Source organism: Malurus melanocephalus, unplaced genomic scaffold (genome assembly GCF_030028575.1).
Source record: "Malurus melanocephalus ecotype Western Australia unplaced genomic scaffold, MMel_1.1 scaffold_101, whole genome shotgun sequence".
Taxonomy (NCBI): Eukaryota; Metazoa; Chordata; class Aves; order Passeriformes; family Maluridae; genus Malurus; species Malurus melanocephalus.
The window spans coordinates 1,378,553-1,406,071 of NW_026623333.1; the positions used below are offsets into that span (position 1 = coordinate 1,378,553).

The 27,519-nt window shown below is 36.5% G+C and overlaps 1 protein-coding gene across 1 annotated transcript in view; it reads left to right on the plus strand.

Moving 5' to 3' along the window:
* TASP1 (taspase 1) overlaps window positions 1-27,519 on the plus strand; it is a 75,039-nt gene that overhangs the window by 32,376 nt on the left and 15,144 nt on the right. The window contains 3 exon segments of the mRNA XM_057369015.1: window positions 5,260-5,379; window positions 6,262-6,340; window positions 20,775-20,885. Coding sequence (XP_057224998.1) covers window positions 5,260-5,379; window positions 6,262-6,340; window positions 20,775-20,885 — 310 coding nt within the window.

Sequence of the window (27,519 nt, forward strand, 5' to 3'; positions counted from 1 at the left end):
TTTGTGCCTCTGTTGCCTATACTGCAGGCTGTGGGGYGAGCAAGGTGGAAAGGATGTTAACAAAGGTGAATTTGAGTGGGATCATAACTAAAAGGCTGATGTGAAGAGATTGTATTGCAGACCGAAACAGACTGAAATTACTTGGAAGTYTGAGCTGCTGATAAATGTCACCAGCTAGAAAGAAAAACAAAAGCTTAAAAATTAGTTTTCAATAAAGCTGTAATTATAACAGCCTCAAAAAGAATGAAAGGCTGTTTAAATTTGTCCAAGTTTGTATGGAAAAACTTGGCAGTGTTACTTACCAAAGGACTTTTATTTCCTGAGTAAATGGAATTTTCTGTTTGCTGTATTTTTCATTGTTCACCCAATGCAGGATTTGAAGAGGGTTATGGGTTTGCACACAGGAAGATCCATTAATAACTTCACCAAATTTTCAAGGTATAAAAATTTATTCTTTTTTAAATTGTAGGGTCTTAGTGATTTACATAGCTAAGAAATAATTCACACACAAACAGAAATTAACTGAACATATTGGTGGGGGGTGACTCTGATGTGTTCATTCAGCCAGATGTCATTGTCAAGTTCTCCCCTCAAGCACCAGTAAATACCAGGAGTAAACGTTTGTCTGGTTACTGTTAGTTTGTCTCTTACCMGAGAAAATTGTCCTTGAAAGTAGCTTAGTAGAGTTTGGCTAGAAGCCWTGATTTTMATTTGTCTTCTGCTATTACAAACTYTTTACAGATATGCTGAAATCACCTGTAAGAGTTGTCCCCTTCTTGAYTTGAATAAGTGATGCTAAGAACCGCCAGTACACATTATTTTTCTTTTCACAGATCGGTGTTTATTAGATAATATTTTATAGGCTAGTTATTTAATTCCATAAATAACATTATTTCGTTTAAGTTTTGTTGAAACTGGTTTGTTTTTTATCTAGTTTATCATAGGTAGCCAGGTATGTGTGCACTATTTGGAATGACATGCATGGAATCAACAGTTCCAATACAGTTACTGACTGTATTAAGACTGAACAATTTAGAAAATGTTTTTGTCTRTATGCAGTTCATTTAAGTGTATCAGTCAACCATGGCAATCCTAACAATGTCTTATTTAGTCTTGCAGTTTTCAAAATTTCCTTAAAAAAGAAATAAATTTTCCATCCCCATTTTGTGGAAGTGGTCTTTGGTAATAATACCTTATAGACTTTAAAAGTATACTTCAAAGTTGGTTTAACACAGGGAAATAATTTTCATCCATTCTGGTTAAAATAAAGTCTTAACAAAACTTATCTGTGGAAATACAGTAGAGGATAATTCCTGCATCTTGCACATGGAGGTCAAATAAAATGTTCTTTTTACACACCAAACAACTTAAACTGGGAAGGCTGGGATTGATCATTGAGCTTTGTATAATTAGATAGTTGGTTAATAGCATATAAACGTTAATTGCTTCAATCTGATTAATTTTGTATTTTTTCAGTTGTACTCAGAGATGAGATTTAGTGGTAGTTACTTTTCATGGAATTTCAAAACCATCTCAAGTGGAGAGGGAAAAGGCCCTATGTGTAGAATCTCTCAGTAGGCACTGTGTAAAGCTCTCCTAAACTGCTAATTGCTTCCTTAGGGTTGTGTAGTGATGAATATTTACTATTTTTTTTATGTGCAGGAGGAAGGAGGGTTTTCAAAAAATGCTTGCTAAAACTCTGCACTTGGGCAGATGAGCATCTTCCTGCTTTGTGTACATATTCTTAGCCAAGTTTGAGTATTTGGGCCATTGTTTCCTGAAATGAATTTCGTTCCTGTTGCACAAAGTGCAAAAAAATAATGTGAAGTCTTATATATAACATTGACTTTCGGTTGTTTCTATGCAAAATATTAAAACTACATAATAGATTATTTTTAGGTTGCAATTGTGTATTGTTAAAACCTCCAAACTGCTTTTGCAATGGAAAAGTATAAACTATTAGCTGAAATCAGATACAGAATTTGTTAACAGATATCACCAAGTAATAATCAAATTTCCTTTGGAACTTGCAAAATTTTGAAATTTGAGGTGCTAAATTAGTCAATCAAATACATAGAAAGAAAAGGACAAATGAACTGGCTCTTGTTTAGTCCCTGTTGGACCTGTATAAAGTTTGGGCTTATTTTAGACTTGGTGAACTGTGGGTTAACATGCTTATTTTTGTTGTCCTGGCACTAGCTTGACAGAATCCTCCCTTTTTCAACATGCATATGGTTTGAAGAGATRTGTGACACTGAAAGTCTTCATAGCAGGTGCATTCTTGCTGTCACTCCTCAGGCACATTATGCTTTTTTGTACAGGAAGTTCCTTCATTAAATTGTGATGAGCTCTTCATTTGCTGGTTCAGAAGTCACAGGGATATCAGTACAGTTCACATATATAGAAGATTTTTAGTTCTGAAGTATAGAATCAATTCAGGATGTCACTTGTAAATGTGTGAAGTCAGGAATGTTGAAATAGGAGCAAACCAAGTAGATGGAATAAATCTGACAATGTATTTTTCCATTGGATATGGAGCAGAACTGGTCCTCACTGGTTTTCAGTTTGCTGAGTAAGGATAAATACAGCATCACCTGTATATCAGTAACTATTTTTCTGATCACAAAATCCCTTCCTGACTAAAACTCTGAGAACAAAAATACAGAATTCCTTTGCTTTAGTGATACAGATTTCCTTCAGAAGGTTATGTGGGGCAATCAGTCTTCTCTTAGCAATGTTTCCCTCAGAAAAGATTTCCAGCCTCCTAAGTTACCCCATTTAAAAATGAAGTCAAAGCAACCAAACCACTACTGAATTAACAACAAATACTGATAGGAAATAGATCTTCTTCCAAATGAAATAATGATGAAGAAAGTTTTCAGTACAACATATACTTGTAAGTGCTTGTGAGTTTTGATCCAAGTATCTTTTAAAAAAAAGAAACCAGTAATTTAGATACTGAAGGCAAATATTTTATACTTGTTAACTAAGGTGGAAATGAATGGCAGATTGAGCAGAGAGTTTTACAGATGCAGCCGAGAAGGCTTCAGGCATTTTTCCTAAGCTGTTAGATGTTTCTAGATGTTAGATATTAAAAATTTACGGGTCCGTATTGAACCTTGTCTAAGGTGTATTTGTGTTCATTTTAGGAGTCCTAAATGTTTTGTTTAATATGATTTAAGATTATACAGGTGGCCTTAATTCTGTTATCTCCTAACTTTGATTGGCTTGTTTTTTAAAAATCTGTAGTTGTCTATTAAGTGAGTTTTTTTTGTTGTGGGTATAGTTTCCTTTGACAAAGGGAGTATACAACAGAAATAATGAAATCATTATTTCATTTCAAAGAGGATYAGTATCACATTAGTAGTTCTTCTCTATATAGAAACCATAAGAGAATTCGTGTTGGGAAGAGTTTTGTCCAGTCTAGTCTTGGAAGACTCCAAGGCTGGGAATCTGTGTCTCCAATGAGCAGCCTGTTCTGCAGCTTAAGGTCTTTTCTGTTCACTGAATAATAATGGTTGAACTGAGTTAATATTAGCTCAGGGTGTGTCTGGGAGTTCTGGGAGTTGGAAAATACTTCTGCACATGAGTTGTTAAAAAAGAGTTYCTTAATTTTCTTTCATCTTTAGAACTTGGAAGGGAGTTGACTCTTATTCCCATTGCTCTGTCCTTGAAACAYCTTTTGTTTCTAYRTTTCSTACCCTCTCTGATCCTTCCTTCCTCTGTTTTTCAACTTACTCTTCTTCTTGGTGCCTGTTGGAACCTTGTATGTCTAAATTTTCATTCCTCTTTGTCTTTCCACATTTTTGTTGGGACATCCTTCTGTTTGTTTTAATATTGAATGTGGTCATTGCCAGCTTCTGAGTGTAGAACTTGCTAAGGAAGATCTGGGTGTAGGAGCAGAGAAGAAACTTTCTGTTTCTCTGGGTAAAAGCCAAGGATGTCACTCCTGCTTAGGAGTTCTGCTTTGCTTGAAAAGTACTGTAGAACACTGAAGTGCTGCATTGCATATTTTTCCTTTTAAAACTTGACAGTTTAACTTAGTACTAACCTAAGTGTTCTGTCTGAAACTGGGTGTGGTCAGAGTATCATCAGCATTGGACTACTAAAAATGCTGCTTGATAAGTGACRTAGTATGCCCAAGGAAATTTTAACTGGCATTGGGAACTTGATAATTTGAAGTTGAGTACTTAGGTGTGGTGTTTTGTTTAATTCCTTCCTCTGGATTCTAGTCCAGAAAATTCATATTTGTGTGAAAAACTTAATAACCTTTGGCATTATTGCATTTGGTAAGTCTGTATAAGAGGCTGAAGGCTTGTGCAGCAGCYGTGTGCATCTCTGGAGTGTGTGATGGATGATGGATCAGTTTTTATTTATTTTATTTTCTGTGCACTGCATGCTCTGKGTGTGGTGGAGCATGAAGTCTGAGTGCCTTGCCCTGGGTTCTGCAGAGAGGAGAATCTAAGGCAAGCTTAGACAAAGAGAGGAAAATACTCCTTCTGTAAGAGTGACTTAATGTGGTGTRTCAAGGAAGGACATAAAGCATGACCCCTGCTCTTGGGGGAGTAGATCTACTTCAGAAGTCATGGAAGTAAGGASACTTAGTTAGCCAGAGGGAGCAAAGGGTAAATTGCTTCTCCCACTAAGGATTCCAGGGCTGAGAACAAGCCTGGCAGAAAGAATTGTCCTAGGGAAGACTTTTTCTTGAGGCTTSTATGTATTGTCTTGCWCAGAATGTCACTATTTTCTCTTTACATGGTAAGCTGCTTCTTGGTTTTGGYGGTGGRATTTTTTTTGCTGKKTTYYTTWAAAAWTTTTTTTTGGTTGGTTGATTTGTTTGTTTTCAATTTCATTTTTTTAAAGTCACACATCTTTGAGGATCACAGTCCATCTCAAGGCTTCTRGGAAGGGCCTTTTGATGTGGCATCTGTGGAACAAGTTGCTCAATCATTTCTTAGTGGACAAGTGGCAGCCACTAAGAAAACAYGATATTTGGCTTTTCTGTGAGTAAAAGTAGGTGATCTAAGTATTGGATGAGTTCTTAGATGTTCATTACCTTCTTGTTACTGGAGAAATTTTATTAAGGTCCTGTCTGAGGCAAAAAAGCATTTTGGGAAGATTTATCCCAGCACAGTGGGTACAAGTGCATGATAACAAATCCATTTTGTGGCTAGGTCTATCACTTGAATATTCCTAACAAGTACAATCTGACTTTAATTTCAATTTTACTAGATTTTTTTTCTGTTTGTGTGTCTGCAGGAGAACGACTCAGGAACGTTGGATACAGTTGGTGCAGTTGTTGTTGACCAAGAAGGAAATGTYGCTGCTGCTGTCTCCAGTGGAGGTTTGGCACTGAAGCATCCTGGAAGAGTTGGGCAGGTGATTATTATACTTTTTTTCATTGGGAATGACTGTTGCATGTCCCAAGCAAGTGTGATATCAAGCAAGAGCTGTGACAGCAAACTTCTGTTCCCCCTTCATTCCTGTTAAATGCTGAAAGTCAAGTTTTCTTCCTAGTGTCCTCCATTGGTGTAATAAAACATTGGTAAGTAAGAGGTTAAATTAAGAAATTTAATTTTTTGGGCTCAAATACCTCTTTAATACCACAAATGGTCTCTTAAATGCTTAGTCTTAAAATAAAATTTCTGTCAATATTTAGGGGAACTGTCCTAATTAATTTTTAAATGTTCTTATGAATGGAGGAAGTGACAAAAGTAAGAAAAGAACACAGTAGGTATTTTTATGATGTGTTATTTATAATTATGATTCTGTTCATTATTAATGTTAATAATAATAKATTTGTGATATGTCACCTTATTGTTGTCAGGGCATTTTGAGGTGCATCAAAATTTTTATACTCTATTGCTTTGCAGTTGTATTTTTGGTTGGCATATGCTGCTGTCCAAAAAGTAGTTCTCTCTTGAAATGTATTTAAGACTTTTTTTTTTTTTTGCAATAGCAGAATGAAAGAGACTTTGAATGAACAGCCTCATTTTTATTAAATTAAGCTAGAATCCTATATGTATGACAAACACTCAGATCTGAAGAACAATAAAAGAGAATGAGGCAAAATGGAGTGGAATTACAATATGGTTATGTTCTTCTTATTTATCTTTTGTATTAGTACATGGGTTTTCTTGGGTTTCTTTTTAGTTACTGTTGTTGGCTTGATGTGGTTGTTACGGGTTTTTTTTAAGGAAAGGGAATAAACCAAAAGTGTCATGCACTTAAAATTTATGAACAATGTGCTTCTTTCCTTAGGCAGCTCTGTATGGTTGTGGCTGCTGGGCTGAAAATACAGGAGCTCATAACCCTTATTCCACTGCTGTGAGTACTTCAGGTATTTACTAGTTTTATAAATATTTAATGAAGTTGCTGTCTTTCTCTGTAATGAGTTTGCAAATTTAAAATGCCAGCATTATTTCCAGACTATATTGCAAATTTGTATCATTTATTTGCATATATATGTATGTGTGTGTGTGAGTATTGCCTTTAAATACATGAATTGATCTCTTGTTGGTTGCTTATATTGCCCTTTTTACTTAATTAACCACCATGGGAATTTTTATCCTGTTTTGTATTGCACTGAAAGGATGTGCTGCACTTGTTAAGTGTGAAGGAACCTGTCCTCCTGTGAAAAAGTGCTGTTTTAAGTCCAGTAATGTATTAAATGCAGAATACCTCTGGGAATGGAAGCCTTGTGTAAAGGACTGAGATGATCAGAGGGTCCTTTGGATACCAAAATGCTACATGCAGCATGTTTCCCTCGAAAATACTTAATTACTGTTTCAAATGAGTATCTAAGTGTATTTGTTCTTCATCTCTCTTTTCCTTCTGAAAGGAAGAGGAAAAGGCAAAGCCAAACAACTGGAATAAGTGTATCAGAAAACACTTATTCAGCAGTTGTGAAAGTAMTATAAGAATTAGGAGAGCTTCCATTCTCTTTGGAAGGCTTGGGGTCCTGGACACATGAAAGTGTTGTGTTCATTTGATGTCTTGCAGAACACAAAAGCCTTAAGGTGAAGTTATGCAGGAGTTGCTTTTACTTTTTTTTTCCCCTCTCCTTAAGTGTATGAACAGCCTCGATCAGCAAAACTACTCACAACATTTCTTCATAAGTGATTATGTCAGGATGCAAAATTTATGATATTGCCCTTTGCTCAGGGGTCAAAGTTATCAGCATTCAATAGAGGGAGAGGTGAAGAAAATCTGCAGAGTTCAGATTTAGGTAATGTGAGCTATATCCCATGGGCACTGCAGAGTTAGAGTTCTGATACAGAAACAGTGGGAGGAGCAAGGTAACAGGTTGCAGAATTAAAATCTGATAGAGTCTGAAGAGCATCAGAAATATCCCATGCTGCTTTTGTTTCCCCTGTAGTCACATCTGTCTTACACTGTTGAAAATTTGTGTAGATGCTCACTCTTAAGTTTAATGTCAGTAATAGCAAATRTCCTTTTTAGTGCTTTCTCTAGGGACAGTTCTGCTGAATGCTGGAATGTCAGATGTTTTTACTCAAGGGACAGTGTATTGATTTTAGTTTGATAAAAGCTTACCTATGTAATCAAATATGTTTAAATATTGGGGACCATATTAATTAGTGAGTATAAGTAAAATATTAGAGCTTGTTTGTGGAAAAGCTGGGAAGGACAACTGTATTTAGTGTTTTAAAGCTGTTCTTTGCAAAATCAGCTGGATCTGAAGTCTATGTGAGTGCCAACAAGCATCCTGATGCACTCATGGGAGATGACTTGATTTAATGATGGCCTGAAATAGAAGCCTCCTCTCTTTTTGCTGGTGCCAGTTTTATGTAGTGGTAAATACTTCCATTTATACTTCAAGTTATACAATTTGTAATTGTCACACATACACATATATGTGTGTTTGGTTCAAAACTTGTAGCTTCCATGACATTACCCTGATCCCAGCCTCAGTTAATTGGAGTGGCCTGCTGGCAGGCTGTGAAGCATGGCCATCTGTTCATTCACTGGTTTGAAATTCAGACTAGTGGTGTTTAATTAAACTCTCGTTTCTGGTTTTCCTTTAAAGTAAGTGTGTGTATGTCTGTGAGAGAGAGGGAGATAGAAATGTTTACAGGAAGTGAGAACTCTTCTGTAATCAATACCATTCTTTTTTCCATTTCAGAAGCTCATAATGTTTCATTTTATAATGTACTTTATGTTAGTGTAGTTCTAAAATATATTGATGCCTGACTCTTGTTTAAAATATGAACATCCAACAATATGAACCATGAATTTAATTAAGGAGTAAAGGGATGGAAAAACTAAGCTGTAGGAAAAGTTGAAAGAATTAAACTTCAGTTTGGCTGAATCACAACAGGAGATGGGAATGGGGGCATAAACATCTGCAAATATTCAGGTGAAAGTGCCATGGCCAAGCAAGAGAATAATGCATTAACATACACCATTGTTAAATGAAAGTTTTGGAAAATAAAGGTACTGTCTAAACTCTAGAAGATGCCTTGACTTGGAGAGCCCCAAAATGAACAGTACTTTTCAATAGAATATCACCACTGTCACTTGATGTAACCAAAATCGGACTAGATTGTATTTGCAATAGTGATTATACCCCACTCTTTACAAATGAATTTTGTATTTTTTAAAAAACAGCAACAGATGAAATTTGCATGTTATGTATAAATAAAAACTATGTACATTCACATTAATTTAATTTTTCATTTTACATTCAGATATTTACACCTGYATGTAAATGTATTTTAAACATGTACATAAAAGAAGTTTACGATCAGTTTAAATTTTTGTGGTTGTCTCAATATAACATTTTATTGTTTTAATTTCACATCTATTCATTTTAATTTGTCTTTGAGTCACAAATTTGGCACAAATGTAATAGTTTCTACAGGSAATTTTTTTCTGTTGTGTTGGGAGAAGAAAAAAAAGAATAAAATTAGATTTTGGTTGCTGTGGGTATTGAGTAATGTTTAATGTTTATTGTTAAATGACTCACAGAATAGCTGACTCATCAAATCACATTTGGAATTTAAAAAAAATCTTAAATAAAGACTTCAACTATAATTCCCTTAAATCTTTATTAAAAGTATTGTCAAAATTTTGGTATTAATATGTATTAAGCCAAATAATTTTAGATGAACAATTCTTTGGGAAATGAAAGGTTTCCAATTTGGCTGGCTTACAGTTTTAAGCATTTTTTAATGATAGCTGGGGATAAAAATTCAAGCCTTGAGTGTTTGTTATATAAAGTTCTGTATTCAGAAATGAAAAAGAATATTCTTTGGCATKAGTTTCATGCAAGCAATTTTGAAGGATCAGGTTTCATAAACTGTTTTCTTTCCATACTTAAGAAATTGTTAGTGTCTTTAGGTCTTRGAAGTGGTGATCAACTACAGATTAAATAGGCTGGGAGAATCCTGTGGTGTCAGGAAAGAGAGGTTGGGAATTCGAAGTAGTCGAATACAAACTCTTGCACATTGAAATCTGCATGGAATGGAGCTTGAACCAGAGTTCCAGACAGTTTGGTGGCCTGTTTCAGATAGAGGGTTTGAAGTTCTCCAGGTAAAAGTACTGGGAAAAAGTACTGGGAAAAGGACTGGGAAAAGCCCCTCTGCATTATTATCCAGGCTTCTGGCAATCAGTGATATTGGGACTTTTAAAACTGGAGATACGTTTGTTCTAATAGGTCAGCGTGACTGATTTCTCATTTCTTTTTGTTATTAGGAGACCAGTTATGTAAATTTTGCTGGGAATGGTTTTATTCTGTGGTTACCTTTGTAGAAACTTCCTTGGAAAAGTGTTAGTTTAAATGCCACAATTAATAACACAGTAGGCTTTATTCTTGAATTTTGATTWATTTTGTTCTGAAATCCTCCAATTGAAGCTTCAATGTCTCTTTCAAGCCTGCTTCACTAAGGAAAAAAGGCAGGATGGGGGAAGTTGTCATTAAACAAGTACTAAAAAGTACTTCCAAGTYCCTGTAGCTTTCTTTTTATGGTTGTGTAGTATTTGAAGACATCTTGAATCTTCTGTTGTCTCTGGCTGCWGGAGGCTTCCTGCTTTGACCTRTTCTGGAAGGATTTGATATTAGTTSTTAWCCYTTTTAGCAAGTTGTTGCTTAAATATTTTTGKCTATTTTTATGATGTTTTTATCTTGAGTGTGCCAAAAGTGGTGATATTGAACTTGTTTGGGCATGACTTCAATTTTTTGTGTGGTGATTTCATACCTCTAGCAGTCACTTCACCATATTGTTTAATCAGTGTCTTTGGTTTAACTTTTTTTGRCTTTTCAGAAGTTACTTCAAGATTTACAAAATACAGGGTATTGTAAAGCTCGTATTTTATGGTTATAGTTTAACAGGACCTGGGACAACTGAAATCAAAAGATGGAGGCTTTCTAAATACACAGTGGGGGAGATGATGGAGCTTAGCAATGACTGGGAATTTAAAGTGCCTTAAATTCAAGGTTTGTTCTGTAGCTCTCAGTCTAAAATTCTGTTTCTGTGTAGACAGGTAAAGCCTTTCTGATTTTTCCAATCAATTTTTTGAGACATTTCGATGCATAAATTCTGAATTATATTAAAATTAATATTTTGCTTGGGRAAAAAATGGTTATGGGACTTTACTGGCAACTGAAGGAGAAACATTACAGGAATTCAAGTATCTCAAAACCAGTATTAAAATTCAAGAAATTCAGAGAATGTTTCAGTTGCAGACATAGCYGAGATACCTGGGCAGCCTTAACTATGGCATCTAACAACAGTGTAAGGGCCATTCCATGCAGAAATGATGGTAAAGACTGAGTGAAAGCTTGTTAAGTGAAATGAGCATGACCAGTGGCCTTTATTTAGTATAAATGTAAGTAAGAGCTAAACTGRGTTTTGAATCAACATAGGAGGAGCCAAATCTGTGGTGTTTCAAACCTTTTCTATGCATGTATGCACAAAGACACAAATAAAACAGGCTCCCCTTTAAGCACCCCCACCACCTCCCCAAACAAAGAGGCCAAAAGCACACTTGTAAGGGTGCTTGGAAGTCCTTAGTGGATGTTTTTTGTTGGTATATGAATGTAAACACAGGAAGATGGGTATTATTTGGAGGGAAAACATTTGTGAACAAAACCCAACYGCAGGAGAAACAATAGTTCATTTTTTGGCTGTACTTGAAGAAAACATTTCCTATTTTTTCSTGAGCATAATAAGATTCAAAGACTTTGTCTATATTCTTCTTATTCAAAATAATATCAAGTGTGACACTGAATCTCCTCTCCAGTTGGAATATCCATTATGATGGTGAATATTCATCCACGAGCTGTGCCAAAAGTAATACTGCTGGGGTAAGAGGCAGGCTGTATCTTTCCTTGGGAGATTAAATTGAAAAGTAACCATTCTCTTTGGATATACAGAACCTTAACTATAAATATAAAGATAAATATTAAATTACAGTAATAGCTAAAGCAGAATGCTTTGAAAATGCAACTCTGGAATGGAATTTTTGAGTGGAAGTGYAGAGACTGAGAATGATGTCTTGCATTTCTTTCATCTTTACAACAMCAGGAAATAGAAAACGTACAAAGAATGGGTGTACTTTGTGTCTTGGTACTGGCCACTGAAACCAGCAAACATTTAATATTGCTATTCTGAAGAGATTCAGAAAATTTTGCATTATTTACAAAATGCAGAAATTCTGTGACACAAAGCTGAAAAATCTCCACCTTTTACTAAAATCCATATGAGGAGACTTTGATACAAGAAAGGCACATTGGTTATCCTAGGGAGATTTTAAATATGATGTAATTTATAATCCCAAAGAAGGAAGAGTAGATTCTTGGAATACACTGAGCTCCTTCAGAAAAATTAAGCATGTTAACAAATATAATTTGGTTTCAGRGCTGAGCYAAAGTTGTGTTTTGTTGAGAAGGTRGCAGGGATATCAGATTTATGGGGATACCAGATTTATTTATGAGGTGTAGTTGAGAATTCTACTGGGAAAAGTCTTTCAGTGATGTCTTGCTCTTCTCCTCTGCACAGAGTCTTTTCCTGATGGAATGAAAATCAGATACAGAGAACAGCAGCATTTTAGGATTGCRTGTACAAACTGTATTTATTCTGTGTAAACTTCCTTAACAATTTCTTGTGAATCCACCAAGATCCTAAAAGACTGTTAGGGTCTCATGACAAAAGCAGTGGCTTCTGTTCTCTTAAAGGCATTTTAGAGATTAGGTCATAATACTTTAAAAGCTGTRTTGAATATACATTTGTATACATAATGCATCATTCCGTGAAGGAAAAGTAGCACACTGTGTTGTGAAGAATCACAGAATKGTTTCATTTGAAARGAACCTCTGGAGTSKAGTSCAGCCCCCTGCTCAAGGAAGTTTCTCTTGTTTTTGAAATCCACATCAATCAGGGAATAAATACATTCACTCTTCCTTGCCTCTCCTTTTCTTGCTCAAACTTTTGTTCACATCTGTCCTTCTTTCCACATGGTGTGTCATATGGATGCTTTTGTAGGCACTATGGAACAGGTAATGTGGAATAGGATGGAATAGGAATGACACCTATGCAGAGATGGTCTGTGGTTGTTAAACTGGTTGTTGAGTTATGCCCTCAGCCAGCGTTTTGGTCTCCTTTTGGAAGCCACTGATCTGTACGTTCTTACTTAAAAGCTCCCTCTTGGCAGAAACTAAAGTGATGTCCAATCTAAAGAGTAAATACTTTTCAAGGAAGCTTTAATGCARATAAATTGATTGTAGTGCAGTGTTTTGGCTATGTGATTCCTTTGTGCTGAGGGAAATAGTGGCTGTGTTAGGATCCAATGAGTGCTGTTTCATAGAATCATGGAATGGTTTGGGTTGGAAGGAACCTTAAAACCTCATCTCCTTCCAGCCCCTCTACCCTGGACAGGGACACCTTCTCCTAGACCAGATTGCTCAAAGATCCATCCGGCCTGGCCTTGAACTCTTCTAGGGRTGGGGCATCCACAGCTTCTCTGGGCAACCTGCGCCCATGTATTACATTTATAATGTGATTATAAACCTTGCATGTGCTATTAGCCCTTATATAACACATGAGTGCAGCATTGTCTGGTCTATGTCCTCCTGAGTCCATGCTCCCAATGCCCAGAGGAATTTCACATGCAAATCTTGTATCCTGTACAGATTGAGCTGCACTATGTGAGATAGATATTATGATACAATTAATCTCGCTGTAGACATATGTATTATCTCTCAAAATCAGTCTGCTCCTGTAAGATTTGGTGAGTAGGAGGTAATTTAATGCATTACAAGAATATAAAACTAATTGGAGGTGGTGGCAGACTGAGCTCCCTTGCTATGTCTTAAACACTTTTCTGTGATTAGGAGTAAATGGAGTAAATGGTTGTGTACCTTTGGTTAGCAAACACATAAGCTTCTGTCATCCTTCCTTCCCTGAAAGTTTTATCTGACAAAAGGGATGTAGTTTGGAGAGGCGTAGTGTTTTTTAGAGAGATCAATAGCAGCAAAGCTTCTGAGGAAGGCCTAGGCAAAAGAGTTTTCTTCTTTCTTTACAGCTTGACTGAAATTAACCTWTCAAAACCTTTAAATGTAATGAAAAATGTAAAAAGTACATCCTTTTTTAAGAGACCTACTTTTTTTTTCATTCAAACCTCTCTTGGAGGTACATCWGAAATTCYYCTTGTTCATAATAACTCAARCAAAAAGTTTTTAAAATAAATTATSTGCCRTTTACCACTCTTTAGAACTTAAGRATTCATTCATTTGGCATTKTWTCTCTCTAACCTTTTATTTTTCTTGTCTGTAAAATTGTAGGAAAGCTGAATGAGTTGTTCTTTGGAGTAATTTTAGGGKTTTTTCCCATTTTAAAAACTTTGGGACATAAGTATTTTCCTACCTTTCCTTAGAGAAGATACTTTAGACAGTTTGTCTGCATGTTGAATTTGTCTTTTGTTATCTTTGAAAYCTACCCAAATTTACTAAAGTTTCAACCTTTTGGAAAATTGCCATTGCATTTTCTTAGTAGGTAAATCATCTGTGAATATTCTGTCTGCAGAAAGAATGTGCTCCATTGATCCCTCCAGGATCAATGCTTTAGGAATTGGACAGGACTTYGTTTGCAGGTGTTTTTTCTGGCAGCAGGTCAGTAATTTAAAAATTTCCCCTTCTAGTATGAAGACAAGATACAGCAGCTGATAGGAGTAAAAAAAGCTGGAAGTTACGTAACTTTTAAATGAATACTATAGTCCATTCTGCTAGATTGCAGCATTTTATGTCTATTCAGAATTGTACATTAAAATTTTATTTCAGTAGGTAACTAACTGTATCAGTGTCTTGCCAAGTAAATATTTTTATTGTACTGTATTTTGTTTTTTAAAATCACTGACTTGAAAGTTTTTAGTCAGCTCTTTCTAGAGATGCTGGAAATGACTAGCAGAGCTTACTGAAATACAGGTTTCACTGTGTTTCCATTAAGCATAACTAGAAGTTATCCAGGAAATAAAGCAGGAATAGTAGTTCTTTAATTTGTTAATGGGCACTTTAGGCACTATTACTGAACTGAAAACAACTTCAAAGCTTAACAGGACCGAGACAACAGGGCCAGGTTCAGACTATTGTGGAGAATAGCTGATAAAATACAGATAACCTGTAATTTCTGTCCTTAGCCTCTGAAAAGCGAAGAGTCATACTTTGGCAGYGGAATAAACTAGATTAATTTTTCCGTTCTTGACTGTATGTGAGTAATGCAAGTTTCCATTCTGTGCTCCTTTAAAACAAGTTCCAGCACTTTGTGTCGAGGTACTGTGTGTTTCATAGCTAGACAGGCTCAGGCAGAGCCAAAGCTCCAAAGCTGTCAAAGCTCCATAAGCCCTSTGCTTATGGCTCGCAGAAAGCGAGCTAGATTTTCATTTCTCCTTCCATTCAACAGGAGCCTCTTTCATGTCTGAAAATTGAAAACGCGTGTTTTTCAGTGTGGTGCATGGATGTGTGTGTGCCCTCTGGCACACCTGTTTCTAATTTCCTGACTTGAAAGCATCTCCCATCAAAAGAAGCAGAAAAACAATTTCTCTCTGACATGCTGCTTGGAGGCCCTCGCTTTGCACAGCTCCTTCCTTTGCTTTGCCATCTTGGTTCCATCGGAGCAACGTTGTAAGATGCAGAGCATGCATTGTATGGGATGTTCAGCTTATATTGTGYTGGGTTCTTTCTCCTCTTGTTGTGGTTAATTCAAGCATTGGAAATCTTCTTGAGAAGTCACTATGCTGAGGAAAAAAAAAACAACAGTGGTTTAATATTTAGTTCCTCGCATGAAACTCAAATAAAAGATCCAAGCATATAGCAAGTTAAGATTTGTGTAACCTATGAATTGAGTATTAGTTTGATACAGAAAGACTAACATTTAAAAATGGTAGCTCAAATTTCTTCCCTTTTTTCCAGAATCATATGAAATGTAAAATAGTATCTAATATAATAGCTGAGAATTAAAGATGGTAACAATCTTAAACAATAAAAATAAAAACCTCACAAAAGAACCCCTAGTAATTTGGTTGTTGTGGAAGTTGTGCATAGACTAACTRGCATATTACTACTACTGAAAGAGTAACTTGAGGGGACTACTGCATCCATAACAGCTAAATGATAGTAGGATAACAGAAGAAAAAGTGACTGAAAAAAGGCTGTGAATTCACAGATTGATTACCACAAGATTCCCATAAGAACAATGAGGAGTATTTGAAAAGGATGTAAAATTGTGTTATTCTCAGAAATTGTGCATTTCAGTACCCAAAGAAGAGGGAAGTTCTGTTTCACTGCTGATCTGTCTGACACTTTGAAGGAAACACTGCATTAAAAGCTGTATTATAGCATGGTCCAAGATACGTGACTGAGAATCAGTGCTGATGTTTCTGAATGATCTTCAAGTGTTTTTGTGTATGATGGTCAAGTATTTTCAGGCAGGAATAGAAGCTTCTGGTTGAAGACAGGTTTTCTGGGATCTTTTAGAGTTTTGTTTGAGTTTGTAGTTTGTTTACATAATAAAGGTGTGGTGGTCAAGCTTCATTCTTCTTTCCTTCCTTTGTTATAGGAATCTGTTGCTGTATACCTCTGGAGCCTTTAGGAATCTGTTTAATTCTTTCCTCTTAATCTAGGAGGAAAGGAACTTGCATCACAGTATCTGTCTGCATCTACTTATTTTTCATAGAATCATAGAATGGTTTGGGTTGGGAGAGACCTTAAAGATCATCCAATTCCAACCCCCCCTGCCGTGGACAGGAACACTTTCCATTAGACCAGGTTGCTCAAAGCCCCATCCATCTTGGCCTTGAGCACTTCCAGGGATGGCACATCCAGCCAATTCCTTCTCCCCCGAATGGTTCACCCATCAAATCCATGTCTCTCTAATGTAGAGACAAGGGTGTTGTGCAGGACAGCATCAAATACTTGGCACAAGTCCAGGTGRATGGCAGCAGTTCCTCTTCCTTTACCCTCYAGTGCTGTAACTCCATSGWARAAGGTCACCAAATTTGTCAGGYGTGATGTATCAAAATARTCTCTCTAAACTATTTGTTTTCTGTAGAAGCATCTTTCCCTTTGCCACTAGTGATCCTGGAGGAGGGCAATTAATTGTACTTAGCCCTGCAAATATGGACAACAGCACTTCCAACAGTAGTCTTTTTGTCAGCAGAGGAGTTATGAGTAGGSAACGTGGTGTTTACAAAATATTACTGTGTTAGGAAAATAATTTGTTTACTATATGAAAGAGCTATTTCAGTTTGAAGCACTAATTTAACCCAGTAAATTTTTCCAGCTAGTCATCTCCATTTGAGTCATTCATGCGTGGAGTCTTAGGGAAGCATTTGTCTGTCATTGCAAAATACTCGCCTCTGAAATATAATGAGCTTCAGGTTACTGAAGAAGTCATCATCATAACTGGGAAAGGATAATAAAATGATTTAAACTCTGTTTACAGGAAAGTTACTAAAACGAATGTATTTGAGTCTTTAATGTAGAAATGAAAAATTCTTAGTGGGAGTTCCCTCTTGGTTTGGTTTTAGTATTATTCAGTGAAAGAAATGTCAAATGTATTAACACATGCAGTTAAATGTAATATAGTGTGAGACACTTAAGCAAAAGAACCAGGTTTACATTTTCATCAACTTGTGTCCATGATTTGGAAATGTGTTTAAGTAGCTTTCACTGTAGTTGCTGTCTTGAGTCACATTAATACAACTTTTTTGGAAGCTGGATAATGCTGGTGGTTAGACTAAGGTGACTGGAACTATATGTTTGAACCCACAGCTTTATGTTGTAAGTTACAAATCAGTTTTGATTGCTGTAGTAATGTATGCATTTGTTTTTTCTCTAGTCATAGTATTATTTTCAGTGTTTCCCCAGTTCGAGGCTACTGAGACATAGAGCTGCTAAGCCTGCAAGAMGTTTGGTTCTGACTTGAGATAATAGAAAGTGTAATTCTTTCTCTCAGCCTTTATCTGGTCAAAGTATGTGAAATACTGCCCAGTTTTTTTTTCTCTTTCTCGTTCAAAAATAGATGTTCCTACATCAAAAACTACAGTAACAAATTTTTCTTTGCCAAATGGTGGAATTGTTTTCCTTAGTTATCTGTCCCTGCAGATTGCCAGCAAGTGATGTGTTGAAAGATTTTTGCATACACTGCCAGCAGCAGTCAGTAAGTTCACTGCCTTATAGGTTGACATAAATATGACAAAAAGAAATGACTTTGTCTGTGGGGATGTAGAGATGTGTGATGTGTTAGTWGAATTGCAAGGCTGCTTTCCTTGTGGTTTATCCTGGATCACATCAGTGGGCTGCAGCTGTTCTTAACCCATATTAAGTTTTCTCTCTCTGAATTTTTTTTGGAGCAGACTTGATGTTAYGGGAACTCTTCAATAAATTTATTCTCTTGGGGGGGAAATAACATTATACGTCATGCTAAAAAATGGCTATTGTTTTTTTTTTTGATGCCAATTTAAGAAATACTTTTAAATTGTGAAGTAGTAACATCTGGTTTTATTACTAGATRCATAGGGGTTGCATAGGCTTACTCTGGTTTCTGTGTCTCATTTGTTTGATTCCTATTCTAAGTCCCATGCTTCTTACTCATATAATTATATTTAAAGGTATTACATGTTATATTTGAACGTACTAACTGGTTCTTGTCAAGAAAAATTCAGCTTGCTTAGTTTTTGCTGGAGCATATGCCTATTTAGTTTTGTTTGTTTTTGACAGCAAAACATCATAGTTATAAAAGCTTTTTAGCTTAAAAAAAATTATATCCATGTTATGATCTATGGGTAAAATGCGTTTTGTGGGTTTTTTCCCTGTTCTTCATACATCACTTTGTCTGGAATAAATAGTAGGTAACTCCTGGTTCTTTTGTGGACAGAAGCTTTGGAGTGTGGGTGTAATGAGATGAATAAATGGACAGCCCCTCCTGAAAGGAGCTGCTGAGGATGCTGTCCTGCATGAGTCTCTTAAAGATCATCTCCTGACCAGGACACTTCTCTCAATAACTCGAGAGCTTGAAGTCTTGATGAAAACATTTTCTTCCTTGTTCTCAGGARTGACTTTCCTTGGCTGTCATTTTGTAGTATTTTGGCTCTTTCATTTTCCTCTAAATTTGTAACTGGTTTTTACTCAATCTGTTTGCTATACAAAGAATTTTTYGTCTTTCTGCTGTGCCAATTGTATGTAGATTCAGTGCCAAAGTGTCCCACTTCAAACAACTCAGTTTAGCTGAATTGTATTAATGAGGAGACACTGCCCATTAGCAGGGACAGAAAACTGAAGACAAAGGTATTTTTTTGATGATTGAACATAGCAGGATTTTGGGACACGTGTACACAATTTTTCAGCTATCTGGTCCCTGGGATTCTCTGACATCTAATGCATTCATAGTGCTCCAGAGGGTTTTTTGTTGTTATTCTTATTCTTATTCTTATTCTTATTCTTATTCTTATTCTTATTCTTATTCTTATTCTTATTCTTATTCTATCTTGAAAATGAGAGAAGTGATTTTTATTCCTTCTGTATTAGCAATCATTGAAGAACAGTGGAAACTCACTGTGCATTTAAGGGGAAGGGTGTAATTGTGTGACAAGTAGCCAGAGAGATTCTTTGAGTAGGTTGCCATGTTAATTAGGGTTTCAAAAAGGTGAAAAGAACAAGAAAAGAGTCTGTGTATAGCTCCAGCCAGACCTGCCARTGGGTTTGTGCCATGTTGTACAAACGGTCAGTGCTCTGAACTCAGCATATTAGGAAGCACGGTGATGAGAGATGCAGCAGGCTGTACTGGAGACACTTTGGGTTGGGTTTAATTCTTAATTTTTTTTCTTTATGCCACATCTAGGCTGGCTCCAGTCAGTGTTCTGTTCTGTGCTTGTTTGTGCTTCCAATAAAGTGAGCATTACCGTGGAGACTGACCTGCCTTTGTCTGAAGGCAGCCCAGGTCTGATGTCTTACCACCTCCAGCTCCCTGCCACTTGGAAGCAACTAGATTGTTTCCAGCCATAAATTTGTTTCTGGAACCTGTGCTGGTGTATTTATGTAGTTCTGTACCTGAGCTAATAAGTCCAACTGGACTATAGCAGATTTTTTTTTATGGTTCCAGCTCTTGCATCGTCTTGTTGTGCTTAATGAGAAATATACTGGAAATATTTATGTATAATTGTGAATTGACTGTATCTGATCTCTCTATATATATTGTGGTATCTAATGCAGTTTTTGGCCCTGATAGGTTACAGATCTGATCAAAGTGTAGTCACTTAAATTTAGATAATTTGAAATCATTGTTAGATTACAATTATATTCTCCTTTCTTTCCTAACTGGATAACACAGTTCTCCTGGCTCTTGGTTAGACCTCTTCTAGCTGCTTTGCCTGTTTTCCTGTCATTGAGGAAAAATGTCAACAAATGAGAGGCATAAGAAGTGTAATGACATTGGTCTATATGGAAAAAGTAGCAGCAGTGGCATTCCCTGTCCAAAAAACCCAGCTGATCCAGTAAACATGTGTGGTGCCATTTTGCTGCTGCTGTACAAATCACAGTACAGGAGTGGAAAAGTGTGTATGAAAAAAAAATGTTCCTACAGAACAAGAGTAGCAGTAATGACCTGCTTGTCTTCATCAAAAATGGGCTTCAGGGGATAAGTTCAGAAAGCAGTGAGGCAATAAATGGTTGTYTGCAGAAGCTTTTTAGTTTCTYRAGGACAAACCTTTAAAAATTACAGGAMTTTGTATTAGTACAGTGACCAGCYACTCTGGCAGAAGAGCATGGGTGAATTAATGTATTCCTTTGTTGAAAAAAGGCTGAATCAGATGGACTAAGCAGAAGATTCTGCATGTAGAAGGAGTTACTGTGTCACTGAAGTTGTTCTTAGTTTGAAGAGTTGCTTAGTTGCTTGCAAGGATCATTCCCAAGAGAATGATTAGTAAGAGGAATCTGGATAGAGGTGACAGGTCAGAGACACTCACCCGTTTCTTCTTTCTGTACTTAACTTTTGTTTGGTTTATGACATTGTGCAGTAGAAATTTGAGGAAAGTTGTGAGAAAACCACTGACTTAGTTGAATTTTAGAGTGACTCAGTGTCARCCTTCTAAAAAAAATATGGCAGAAACTTGTCATATGCATCACTATGAAGAAACTGCTGAAGAATGAAGAAAAATTATTTAGCATCATCATGATCAGTAAATGTGATGATGTAAATTAATGACAGGATTTCTTCCTAGAGATACCTATATTTTCACTATTCCCAATCTTAATATTTCTTTAGGTTGTGGAGAGCACCTTGTCCGGACCATACTGGCCAGAGAATGTTCATGTGCTTTGCAAACAGAGGATGCCCACCAAGCTCTCCTAGAGACTATGCAAAACAAGTTTATTGGTAAGTATATGGTCCTAGTTACCCAAATGTCACCCAACATTGTTGAAAATGCAAGTAACTCTATTAAATAAAGTTAAGATGCTTATTCTCATGATTTCTGTTGAAGCCTTGTGTTGCAGTTGGCTTCAGATTCAGTGGTGTGTTACATCTGAAAAATGTTAAACTACAGAAGAATATATTAGGAAATTTAAAGGAAAACCCTTGGAAATACCTCAATTGTTATGTGAGTCATAGAATACCGGGAGAGGTTTGAAGAAAGAATTTCCTGCCTGAATCATGGGCTGTGGTGTACAATTGCGTATTTTAGAATTGATGGGTTTGGAGCATTAGTAAAAATTATTCATCGTGTTAACCCTTTTAAAAATAGTAGACCTCAAAACCATTTCATGTTCTAATTAAATGCTTTGGACAGACAGATTCTGAATGGCTATTCACACCATAAAATTAATTTCTTGCAAAAGTGAAATAAACTTTATTCAAAGAACAATTTTTTCTTTGGCTTAAGAGAATTGCACAATATGTCTTCAATTTCTTGTGAATATAGATCTTATTTTCTTTCCTCAAGTCATAAGCAATTCCAGTGAGTGTGGGCTTTTAACATAACCATAAAAGCTTGACCTTTTGAAAATTGCAGTTGAAGCTTCTGGCATATATGTTGACTTGCAGTGTCTTCATAACCCTTAAAATTTTTCAAGCTTTAGAATCCACAGACAATTTTAATCTTCAAAATTTCTTACAGACCAATACTACTTGTACACCACGTTGCCAAAGCTCATTTTATGATACTTTAATTCAGATTGAAAGAGGGACATAGACACACCTTTTGGAATCCCAGGGAGTGATGCCCTTGGTCTTGGCAAGCAATGCAGTGCAACTTTTTTTTTTCTTTTTATAGTGTKGAATCCGTGTTAAATTCTGCTTCTGACATTTGACTCTTTGAGGGGAAGTCACCTTCACATTGAAAGATTGCACTTGATAATCTGCTGCTGTACTGCAGGCATTTCTAGGTGRTGTAAGAATACAGATACTCTGTGTGTTCCCCAAAACGATTCTAATCCAAGCAGCAAAATGTAGCTTTTAATATTGAATCACTCATTCATTCCAGTGCATAATGGACAGTGCACAAAATTAGGAATTTTTTTACCCCCCGAAARCCTTTAGGAAGGATGCTTGTGATAGCTTTGCTAATTTGAAGCCCTGCTTTGYGTGTTTTCTATGGAAGTGGCCTAAATTCAGGAAAGTCAGATGGGTAGTCCACACTCAAAAATTRTTGTGCTATTTGTGGTAAGAGTACTAAAAGCAAGCACAAATTGTACGTAGCCTTGTGCAATTTCATGTTTGTGCATGCACACCCACAAGATGAAAGCTGCTGATGAACTATTTCATAGAGACAAAAAAATAAAATTTTTTAAAGGTACCTTCTTTAAATGACTTTGAGTTTTCTGGGTTTTCTTTGTCTGTTTGGTAAAGATTGGCAAAAAATGTAATTCTTCTGTTGCTGTTTAATGCAAACATATTTTGTCACCACTTTGCATAGCAGCTGTTTTCATTGAAAATGTTAACTGGCTCCTATGTGATATGTACATTGTGTTCTTTACTGGAAATGTGAAAATGTTTCCATTGGAGATAAGAGCRTATTAAATGTTGCTGAAGCTTTTGTTATACCTGAAGTATCAATTGCAGAGAAAGAGGAGCTGCACAGAGGTACCAGGCTAACAGTGTGATGTGTTATTGCCTTGGGAACACACACTAAACCCAACAAAATAGCTGAAAGTGAAAAAAGTGAGAGACAGGATCAAAATTAATGCTCTTCATGAAAATAAAATTCGAAAAAAGTGTTTATACAACATTTACATAAGTGCTTTGTAATTCCTTTTTAAAGTTTCATGTTTTAATTCAGCAGGGATCTGTGTTTTCAGAAACCTACCACTGCAAGCTTTTGCTGCCTGACAGCAGTAATGTGTACACTCTGCTCAGTTATACTTTGGACAGTGCTGATGTGGGGGAAAAAAGACACAGCCACCTTTGTTTTTTGTGTAGGTGAAGTGCATTGTTTAGAAAAACATAAAATCTGTGAATGAAGACTGAGGAAAACATCAAAATCCAGATATGTCTTGCTGATGACATATGATGTAGTATTGAGTTTGTAGCCAGTAGTGAAATTTTGGGAGTCTTGGCACTTCTGCAGATGAAACGCAAAAAGTTGCATGTGGCAAATGTGGTGCAACAGTTAAAAACATGTTTTTCACTTAAAAGATAACTTTTTTTTCTGTGACTTTTCATAGGTGATGTGMTAGTTGGTAGCACAGGATTCTGGTTTGGTGCAGGATTTCTTATCATGGAGCAACAGGATAAAATGGGCTAACAGACTCCTTGCTGATGGCATGGATGCTTCTCTTGCCTTCCTTAATGCCCTGTTTTGTGGTCTGTCAGGCTGTCACCAGCATTTATAATGGACCAAGGCTGAAAAAACCCCAGCCTTTATGAATGCTGAGGCAGAATGCTTTATCAGAAATTAGAATGTGTGTTACTTGTATCAGAGGAATGAACAGCTGATTTTGGCAGTTTCCATTAGATTGATGTTTCCTGTTTACAGGATTCTCCAGAGTCTCTGCAGAGCCCTGGGAATCCTTCCAGCTAGGGAATGCCTGGCTYAGACAGTGAGCACTGTTTAAACAGCAGGTGATGAGCAAACTCATGTCAGATGTGCTTCTCTTGTCCTTTCTCAGAGCCAGCTTACTGTGGGGAATGCACAACCAATGATGGTTGAATCAGAGGTGAGAGAAATTAAATTTAGACTCTTTGTAAATGGAATAGGTCTCCATATCTTTAGTCAAAGAGCACGAAAGGCTTGGTTCACAGTTGAATAATGCTGTTCTGTAAACACAAATACCTTCCAAACAGAAGAACAGAGGATTTTGTTACTCATCATTCCTTTCAAATRCAGCCAAGTTTGTGGAATGTAGACTTAGAGTAAATGTTTGTGTCATCTCACTGGCGGGAAATCTTCCCTTTTAACAATGGCAGTGTAAAGTACCAAGGGTGCTTTAAAACTTCTTATGARTTATTAGAAAATAATGAGCTGAAAGACATACTTGGAATCTGATATTTGTTCTTTCCTTAGGAGAAATATGTTTCTCTGTTCTTGTACTTTTAAAATGTGCTTCAGTTGAGTGAAGTCTGCAGACAGGTAACAGCAGAAAGATAATGCTGACACTTTCTCTTCTAGAAATTCAGTGTCAAAATCCTGTCTTGTGAGCAGGAACTTGGACAGTTATGAATCATAAAATATGGATTTCCTGATTATTGGTTATGCTTGTTGGTGAGGAGAAAGCCTCATACTTTAACAGTAACAAGGCTGTGGCATTGCACAGTGTTACAGTTACTTTATAGTACATTGTGGTTTACTTTGGTGCTGCATCACTTTAAGCTTTGTAGTATCTTTGTGGTTTTCTAGCAGAGGAARCAAACTGTGGAAGGCTTACTATGCTTCTCCATGGCACAGAGGAAAAGATTTCAGAAGAGGATGAAGTGATCCTGAAGTTTTGTGTGACCCATTTTAGTCACTGCGAGTTTATGATTTCACAAGTTGGTATTTGATGGTAGACAGAATTGAATASGCCTCTGWTATCTGTACAACAAAAYCAGCTGGAAAATGAACACAACATGRTGAAATCCAAAAGAATTTGTCCAGGTCCTGCCTCTTCTGCTCCATGTCAAAAACTTTGGGATTTTATTGGTCTGTGGTATCCTCAGTTATTTAATTTCTTAAAATCCTCCCTGTCAAGTTTTAAAGGACTGATGTTTTCCCCTGCAGTTTTTTTAAAAATTCAATATAGATGTTGTAACTTAATGTATCATGAAATATAAAGACTCCTGATTTCAGACAGCTTGTACTTAAACATTTAGCAAATCATGGTGCATGAAATTAAAAGCAGGCTTCATTTAGTGCTTAWTATATTCCTCTAATGTTTGTTTCARTTGTTACCTTGGAGTTTAGTGGGATACAGAGCAGAAGCAGAGTGGCAAACAGCTTCACTTTCACCATTTTCTGTACACAAACTGACAGTCCAGTGGCAGGGGTGATCTAGAGACTGTTGACCTGAAAAAGTCAGAATTTCAATCCTACAAGAAGGGTTAGAACTGTTTAACTGCCCTCTGTTAAAACTGAGGGTGCTGAAGCACTTAGCTGGTTACTCCATACCACAGTCAGAGTCCAGACCCAAGTTTTATGCCTTTGMAAGCTGATGTAAACAATGAAGCTGGTAATGGTTTCTCTGCTATGGAAGAGTATGAATGTAAAACATCTGATGAACAGCTGGTTCATCCTTCAGCTGGGGRAGTGTAAATAAAGCACTTCTTTTGCAGCTTACTGTCGAATCTGTGCTAGAATGGTTCTATGCAGTAGCTACAAATGGGGAAAAAAGCATAGGATCAGAAAAGAGCCTGTACTGATCCCATGATCTGGAAGAAGCAGTCTTCATCACAGGAGAGCTTTAATTCACAAGAGACATTGAAGAGAAAGTGTTCTTCACTTGTAGCTGTAGCTTCTCAAGCAGAGCTGAATATTGAGGCCATTATTTGCCTTAACACTTGTGAAAATCATCAAATTCTATCCCTGATCAGTGGCTGAACTTGGGTTGTGGTGTTCAGTTCTGTTTGCTTTTGCAGAACTTGATGGGATCAGTGAATGTGGAGTTGCTGTCAAGACCCGTTTGCTTGTTTTTGAGAGACCATTACTGCAGATTAATGATTTACAAAATACATAAATAAAAATGCTTTCTGTCTGTCAGGTAGAAATAACAGAACAGTGGAGTTTTAAAGGATGGAAATGAGTTTTTGTGCAGGGAACTTGAGGATCAGACCAAAGGTAATGAAATATGGGGTTTATTTGTGATTTCCTATCCCTTCTCTCTGTGTTGGCCAGTCAGTGCCAACATTATTGGTTAATGCTGCAGTGGAAGTTTTACTTTGGGTTTTTCATGCTGCATTCCTCAGTGATATGCCAGTGTAACTGGGAAGGGAACACTGATTTTAAGTCATGAGACTTAAAATTATATTTAAAGGCCCAGGTTTTTTGTAATTTTGTCATTAGCAAGCTACTAGATGAAAGATTTGTCTAGCAGTTCTATTTTMTTGCAGTGGAAAAAGATAAGTTTGGCTAGCAGGCATATTTTTGTTTTATTTTAACTGAATTTTGAATTTGTAAAGGAAAATCTATCTTTCTGAAGAGTACTGAGACAGCAAAAATGGTGCAGGAGGTGGRAGCCAGATCACTTTTTCCTTCTAATGAGAAACTATTCTGCCTTTAATATGCATTGCAGTATTTCACTTCCAGCTTTTCTCTTACTCTTCAAATACTAATTAAATATAATGTATATAAAAAAGCTATTTCCTGTATTGTTATTTTTTGCAGAAGTCTGCACTATTATTTCTTTTTCTCAATGGTCTGGCTGYAGCAAAATGAGTCTTAGAACTAAATAAAAAAATATGTTCCTAACCCTTGAATTCACACTGTTTTGAGAACATTYAAATTAATTCCTGTGGATGGTGCATAGATTCTCTTTAGAAATAAAGTATAATRCTGCTTTTGTACCATTATTTTCACAGGTTTAATGATGGATGCATAGTGTTCAGCTGTCTGGAATTTTGCTTACCATAGACCTAATCATTTGCATTGCTGTGTTAAAATGCACTCTTTAGTGTAATTGTAATCATCAGCAGTAAGTCTGCATATCTAGAAAGATCTTTGTTAAAAATGATAATATATTTGAATCCCTCTTCTTACATATTTGAAAAATTGCTTTTATTGGAAAATAAGTAACGTTCAAAGAATGTGCTGTTCAGCAGGTATTTAATTTGGCTTTGAGTCTGGTTTTTAAGACCAGAGAAACAGTCTGAATTTACTGTAACATGGAGTACTSTAATATTATTGTAGACAACTGGTTTTTACTGACACTTTGTAGAAGTTGGTTCCCCACAATTTAGAGGAAGTGAATTGGAGACACACACCCTATTGTTGCTGATTTTGCACTGAGATGATTTAGCTGAAGTTGCTGGTGAAGGCATTTGGGATGGGTGAGGGTGTAGTCACACAATTTGCTTCTGATGTCTCTGGGAATGGCTGCCTTCGACAGAAATGGGGAAGCAGGGTGGCCTTGGAAATGGTGTGGGTGGGAAGATCCTGAACTGCAGTGGGGTAGTGCAAGTGACTGTGTTTGTGTTTCATTTGCTGCTTGTGTTTGCAGATGGAAGAAAGGGGTGTGTTTTCTTTTCAGACTTCTCCCACCATTCCAAAGTGATGTTCATTCTGCAGGTGGTGATGAAATGATGTAGAAGATTAAAAGGGCAAGCAAGRCTATGTTTTTGTCTGTAGGAGAGATAATATCTCCTGTCATCTTTGCTTTGTTTGCATAACACAAATTTTTAAGTCATTTGGTTCAATAATCCATTYAAATTACCTGCTGCAAGTCACTTCAAGCCATTTTATTCTTCTCATCTCAATATTATTGTTAAGGTCAATTACAAAGTTAGTGCAGTGTGACCCTGTTTCATGTGACATAACCAAAATTTGTTTTTACTCCAAAGGCCCAACTTGTGTCATTCTTAAAGAAGTCAGTGTCTTGCCCATCTG